The 6806-nt window shown below is 34.8% G+C and overlaps 2 protein-coding genes and 1 long non-coding RNA gene across 4 annotated transcripts; 2 read left to right on the top strand and 1 right to left on the bottom strand.

The window, feature by feature from the left end:
• Positions 1-417: 417 nt before the first annotated feature.
• On the bottom strand, positions 418-2279 carry LOC18107143 (uncharacterized). The gene is made up of 4 exons (XR_008056846.1): positions 1819-2279; positions 1625-1707; positions 1195-1279; positions 418-1039 (listed from the first exon to the last, which is right to left on the bottom strand). It is a non-coding gene; the product is annotated as an uncharacterized LOC18107143 (long non-coding RNA).
• Positions 2280-2355: 76 nt separating this feature from the next.
• Positions 2356-3063, top strand: LOC18107145 (cysteine-rich receptor-like protein kinase 10; the record flags this gene model as incomplete). Its single annotated transcript, XM_052445391.1, has 1 exon — positions 2356-3063. A coding segment is annotated over one exon (708 nt), but the record flags the coding sequence as incomplete, so codon positions are not given.
• A 36-nt stretch (positions 3064-3099) lies between these two features.
• On the top strand, positions 3100-5540 carry LOC18109763 (G-type lectin S-receptor-like serine/threonine-protein kinase B120). Of its 2 annotated transcripts, none has more exons than XM_052445575.1 (6): positions 3100-3232; positions 3619-3824; positions 3986-4196; positions 4294-4531; positions 4925-5075; positions 5166-5540. In XM_052445575.1, the coding sequence occupies exons 1-6, from the start codon at positions 3133-3135 to the stop codon at positions 5469-5471; spliced, it is 1212 nt and encodes a 403-aa protein (XP_052301535.1). In that variant the 5' UTR covers positions 3100-3132; the 3' UTR covers positions 5472-5540. The 2 variants fall into 2 exon arrangements, with proteins under 2 accessions (XP_052301535.1, XP_052301536.1); XM_052445576.1 differs by having other exon boundaries at positions 3102-3232; positions 3640-3824.
• Positions 5541-6806: the final 1266 nt, after the last annotated feature.

The following is a 6806-nucleotide window of genomic DNA, read 5'->3' on the forward strand; positions in this document are numbered from 1 at the left end:
CTATAACGCCTCTACACTAGGGGTGATCATTTTCGGTTCGGTTTGGTTTTTACCTTTAAAAAACAACCAAACCGGAAGGCAAAAAAAAGAAAAATAGGGACCCAAACCGAACCGGAACCGGTCCGAACCGACCGGTTTCGGTTCGGTTTGGGTCCGGTTTTTTAGGTCCAAAACCGGAAAAACCTATGGTTATTTTTCTGGCTTCGTAATGGGCTTTTAATGGGCTTCGTAATGGGCTTTTAGTGGATTTCTGATGGGCTTATAAATGACATTAATAATATCTAATTTTCTTTAAAAATTCCAAAGTATATTTAATTTTTTTGCCACTAAATATTCATTTATATTAAGTTGTTATTGTCAATCTTGTGTTCAATATATTTTTTACCTTTCTAATTTTTTTCTCCTGCTTCAAAAACATTTAAATAACACATAGTCACACATCAATAAGTTAAAATCCAAATTAATCCAAATTACAAACCAATGCCTTCAAAGGGCTTAAAGAAAAAACAACAAATAACATTATAATAAAACAATATTGTATACTTGTAGGAGGAATTTTGACTTGGTCGACAACCTGAGGCAAGATTGAAGTTTCATTACCGATAAATATCAAAGATTTGAATAAGAATTTGCTATATAAATAAAGAGCACAAATCCAGCAGTAGTATAGCTTACTAAGACCAGAAATAAACTGGCATCATCATTCATGAAGCCCAATATTGTCAACATAATTATCTATCATAAATCAAGCCACACTTAACATCAGCACTAAAATCAAAATTGTGCATTACCAATACCTTTTTCTTTATAATCAATCTTACCAAACCCAACTTGCAGAGGAAAGAACTAGTTGCACCTACTCTAGCAACAATAACCAAGAAACAGAATTATATCTTGGGTTCCATCAGTTCCATTCAGAATTGATGTAGATCAAACAATCAAATCTAGAACCCAACAGAAAGCAAGAAAGCAGTACATTATCTGTGCCATAATATTGAACTATGTTTTCATGTTCAAACCGACTTAAAAGAGCAATCTCCTGAAAACGACAGGGAAAGTAAATGATCAGGAAAATAAAAACAAAGTTGTTGATAAAAGATCAAATCCAGTTATATACCTCAGGATAAATTATTTTTTGTTAGCAAAGGGTAGAGAATATTGACACACCATAAAATAAGATAAACATTAACTCACCTGCTCAAGTTGATAAATACTTTGTTTTCCCTGACTTCCCTGATCAAGCAGTGAAACCTCTTTGACAGCAAAAAAGAATCCATCGCTGAAGGAGATAAACAACCAATAAAGCACAGTTTACATGAAATCATTTCTTTTGATAAGCAAAGACACAAAGCATAGCATGAGTTTCTTCAGAAATTCACCCTTCCAAGCCACACTCAAAGAGATTTGAAAACTATTTTCCCAGCAATCGGCTAATCCATCTTTGTCAGACTATGTTTCATGTTTCAACTCATATAAACTAATTCATAATCATGCAATATCTCAAAGCTTAAGCCACAGGAGTCAATTTTCAAAAAGCTAACTTCAAATACAAACTTTTATTGGCAGTTCCAAATTCAAATCTACTAGTGAGAAAGAAAAGAAGGAAAAAAAAATGAGGACATACTGTTTGCGCTTGATTGTCTTCTGAGAATCTGAGACAGGGACAACGATTCCAATTTCCTTTGCAAATTGTGTTCTTTCGTCCACCTTCATTTTTACATTGTTCAAAATAATTAACACATCAAAATAGAAAAATAGAAACAATATAAAATCAACAAGCAACAATTAATTAAATCTGTAATTACATGACAAGATTACCTGAGCGATGTAATCGGCTTTGATAGAAGCAATAGATTGAAGAAGATCTGGAAGTGGTAACAGTTTCGCCACCTCACACGCACGACGGTTTCTTTCGAGATTCGAAGAATGGTCGTCCGAGAATAGCCTAAGCTCGGTTACTGGTGAAGAGGAGGCGGCTGTTAATGGGAGTAGGGGTGATTGGAGGGGGTGGCTGTGTCTGTGAAGTGTGAAGGGTGAACTGTGAATGAAGATTGAAAGGGTTGAAGAGGAGGGGGCGGCTGTATGAAAGGGAAAGCAAAAAATGGTCTGCTAGGGTTATTGAAAGGGAAAGTAAAGGGAGGAGGCGGCCCGCTTGGTTTATATATTTTTTTTTTCATTCCTAACCCGAACCGGTTCGGTTCGGGTTGGCCGGTTCAGGCACACCAAAACCGGAAACCGAACCGAACCGGACATTTTCCTAAATATTTTAACCGGTTCAATCGGTTTTTTTTATCGGTTCGGTTTTTTCAGTTAATTTTTTTCCGGTTTTTTCGGTTAAATCGGTTTTCCGGTTTTTTTGCTCACCCCTACTCTACAGGACATGATGTTAATGAGGTCTATGGCCTCTTTCTTTGCCGTGGCGATGTCAGTGTCAAAGTTTGCCTAGAATGTGTGAACCTTCTAAGAAACGAAGTAGTCCAAAGATGTCCAATCCAGAAGGAGGCTATCATATATTATGATCTGTGCTTCCTGCGCTACTCAAACAGTAACATCTTCTCCAGGTTCAGCCAAACGTCTTGGGTTGTCTTGTTGAATACACAAAATATAGCTGTTGATGTACAATTTAACAAGCGAGTGAATGATTCTATATCTGATGCTGCTAAAGAAGCTGCAAGAGCGCCATCAGGTGAAAAAAAGTTCGCAGCCAAAAAAGTGATTTATACGTGGGAAGAATCTCTATACGTTCTTGTGCAGTGCACACCGGATCTATCTAAATATGATTGTAATCGGTGTCTTAACCTAACTATCTCCTACATATCAGTTTGGAGTAAAAATGCGCAAGGAGGAAGAGTCTTGTTTCCAAGCTGTAATTCTCGATTTGAAATTTATTCTTTTTACAACGAAACTGCCGTTGTTCCCCTCCCTCCACCACCACTGTCACCACCACCACTGTCCCCGCCAGTTGTTCCCCTCCCTCCATCTCCAGGCTCAATAGCAGATGGAAAAGGTTCTATTTTCTTCTTTATCATTCCAAAATCCTTCTTTATCATTTCTTTAATATGAGATTCTGTTATCTTGAATAATGATGTGCAACAAAAACATTGTCACTATGAAGGAGATGGAAGCAAATCGATGCGGATTAAAGTCGGTGCAGGCCTATCCGCAGTTATTGTTGTGCTATTTTTCAGTGCTTGCACTTACACCATGAGGAGAAGGACGAATCTGAGAACAGGTATACATCTGATATGTACCGAAAGTCTTGGTACTAAAAATTTTATATTATATATATGAACTACCTAGTTAGTTTCTATATACTTGCAGGTGATTTCCAAATGTTTTTGAGATATAATCTTGACAAGAAATTAAAATTCTGAACACCTTTGAATTTGCAAATATGTTGTGGTTAAGCTTGAAAAGAAGACCAAATTAGGCAGTGATTGAGTAATTGGCTTTAATTCCGTAAATTTTTCTCTAGTCAGGTCATCATCTGAAAAAATGCTAATAGGTAGAAGGTTAAAAACAGAACAAAAATTTTGAAGTGTCGAAACAAGATATACATTTACATCATGTTCGAAACCTATATAATCAATTATTAGCACTGCACAATATCTCCTGCAGAGGAAATAGGAAATATCCAAGAGGAACAATTACTCGACTTGGCAGGGCGAGCAACTGTTGGGGACGACTATCCAGACAAAGATATTCAAGGAGAGGTGACATCCCAGGACCTCCCTTTGATCCGGCTAGATGTTATAAATGAAGCTACAAAGCAATTTTCTGATGAAAACAAACTTGGTCAAGGAGGGTTTGGCCCAGTATACAGGGTAGGTAATCAAGGCTATCCAGTCAATTACTTTATTCATTAAAAAAACAAAAAACAAAAAATCGAATTCTGTTATTTGTCAATCTCTCAACACACAAATTCGAAAATGCATCACACTTTGGCACACAAATATTAATGCTTATTAGAATAGTTTGTGCTCAGGGTACGTTAGAGGATGGCAAAGAAGTTGCAGTTAAGAGGCTCTCAAGAACTTCTGGTCAAGGACAAAGAGAATTCCTGAACGAAGTCGTTTTAATCGCCAGATTACAACACAGAAATCTTGTCAGACTCCTGGGATGCTGTCTGGAAAAAAATGAAAAGTTACTTATCTATGAGTATATGCCCAACAAAAGCCTTGATGTCATTCTTTTTGGTTTGACCCCTAAACCAGGAACACCTGATTTTTTTTTTACTGTATAACAAAGACCAGCAATTGGAACTGATTTGATTTTTATGTTGATGCTACTCAGGTTCCAGCAATGGAGTCCTGCTTGACTGGCAAAGACGCTTGAGCATAATCAATGGAATTGCACGGGGGCTCTTGTATCTTCATGAAGATTCTCGTCTTAGAATTATTCACAGGGATCTCAAAACAAGCAACATTTTGCTTGATTATGAGATGAATCCAAAGATATCAGACTTTGGAATGGCTCGGATTTTCGGTGGAAATCAAAGCGAGGCTAACACGAATAGAATTGTCGGAACTTAGTACGTAGTACTACATTTCCATTCCCACAGTGTTATTGTTTTCAATTGTTTTTTTGTTTGGAACAAATGGATTTTCTTACTCTTTTCTTTATTCTTTCTTTTCAAAATACAATTTCAATTTAAAAATTTAAATTATTAAATAAATTTTTTTTAAAAATAATTTACTCACACAGATCTATAACTATTATATAATGAGATTAGAAATCATGAATTTTCTGCCATCACAATTTAAAGAATAATTTTATATCAAATATGATAAATATTATTTTTACAGCGAGGTGGCAAAGGTTCACAATGGTGCATTCTTGACCAATTTATATGATGCATAAGAAATTTGCTAACCTCTTAATGCATTTAAAACAATTTATTTCCTTCTGTGTCGATTCAAAACAGTGGATACATGGCCCCAGAGTATGCTATGGCGGGTCTTTTTTCTGTAAAATCAGATGTTTTCAGTTTCGGAGTGTTGCTGTTAGAGATAATCAGTGGAAAAAGAAACGTTGGCTTTCATCTCTTAGAAGAAGGCGAAAGCCTTCTCACTTTTGTAGGTTACAATTCCTATCTTTCTATCCAAAAAAGGATTACTAGCAATGATTTTTGTTATCTAAATTCAGGAAGTCTCTCAACTTTTCAGGCATGGAAACTGTGGTCTGATGGTCAAGGACTGGAATTGATGGACCCTATGCTAGAGAAATCAAGCGTGGCAACTGAGGTGCTGAGATGCATCCACATTGGGCTGCTCTGCGTGCAAGAGGATCCAGCAGATAGACCCACAATGTCATCTGTGCTTCATGTGTTGGCAAGTGATACCATAACACTCCCTATCCCTAAACAGCCTGCATTTTCTATTGGCCGATTTGTTGCCATGGAAGGTCAATCCTCAAATCAGAAAGTTTGTTCTAGCAATGAATTAACCTTTTCCGTTTCATCACCACGATGACTGTAAATTAAGTTTTAAATTTAAGAGAATGAATAAAGTTGTAGCTCCGACTGTTTTTCTTTACAAGCACAGACATTTCCAGACAGATATAAAGGTATCTTCTTGATTTGTTTTTCTTCGCAGTCTGAGAACTATTATCTGACATACAAATCATATTTCATGCTACAATGGAACCTAGAATGAATTAACCTTTTCCGTTTCATCACCACGATGACTGTAAATTAAGTTTTAAATTTAAGAGAATGAATAAAGTTGTAGTTCCGACTGTTTTTCTTTACAAGCACAGACATTTCCAGACAGATATAAACGTATCTTCTTGATTTGTTTTTCTTCGTAGTCTGAGAACTATTTTCTTACATACAAATCATATTTCATGCTACAATGGAACCTAAAATCTTCAAAAAATCATTTATGTATATAGTAATGATTGAACCAAAAGTTTCTATTTACAAACCCTTTGCTTGTGACTAAGTTTACGCCCAAAGAACCCAAATTCAGCATCAATAACCATCATTAATATTGCTCCTTGAAGTCAAGAACCCAAACAAAGAGGAAGCATCATTTTTGCTATCTTATCTCTCGAAGGCCTGATAAAGCCATAAATAGCACAGGAACATAATATCAGACAAAAGCCCATAAAGGGCAAGATAATCATTTTAGTTGGTCCCTCTTCTCCTATAATGTAGTTAATTCAGTCTAACTACAATATTTTAGCTCAAATTAAACCCCTACTACCATTTAAACAATTTTGAAGCTGACTAAGTGCTGTTAGTTGACCCTAGTAAAACAACGAATGATGCCAGATATATGGATAGGATTAAAGACAAATAATAAATGTAAAAAGATTGAAAATCAATTAAAATAAAAAATAAGTAAAATGTGATAAAAACATATTAGAATAAAAATTATGGAAACTTAGTAATTTATTCTTATATATTTTTCATTTTCTCAATCATTCCTCTATAAAAAAATTATGATATTATAACCTTAGTTAAATGTATTTTTAAAATTTACCCTTTTATTAAAAATTATATTAAATCTTATGACCATAAAGATTGTTAAGCTAAATTAATTATATATGCTGGTTTTGATTAATTATTCCAGATAACAAAACGTTGCATGGCTTGTAAACGAAACAACTTAGCATATATAAGATATATAATTATTTTTCTTATTACATAACAATCTTCTATTGGTAAGAATTTTCTAGTTATTATAAAATTAGATTGCAATTTTTTTTTATTCATTTTACATGATCTTTTGATCTCTTCTTTTTTCTTTTTTTGTTCAAATTACTTCTTTTCTTTCGTGATCCTTTTCACCAAGTTTAATATT

The sequence above is a fragment of the Populus trichocarpa genome, chromosome 11 (genome assembly GCF_000002775.5).
Source record: "Populus trichocarpa isolate Nisqually-1 chromosome 11, P.trichocarpa_v4.1, whole genome shotgun sequence".
Lineage (NCBI taxonomy): Eukaryota > Viridiplantae > Streptophyta > Magnoliopsida > Malpighiales > Salicaceae > Populus > Populus trichocarpa.

Coding starts and splice junctions, on each gene's coding strand:
- LOC18109763 (XM_052445575.1), top strand. CDS start 3,133: ATGCGGATTAAAGTCGGTGCAGGCCTATCCGCAGTTATTGTTGTGCTA. Junction 3,233..3,618: donor AAGGACGAATCTGAGAACAG/GTATACATCTGA, acceptor TATCTCCTGCAG/AGGAAATAGGAAATATCCAA. Junction 5,076..5,165: donor GCGAAAGCCTTCTCACTTTT/GTAGGTTACAAT, acceptor TCAACTTTTCAG/GCATGGAAACTGTGGTCTGA.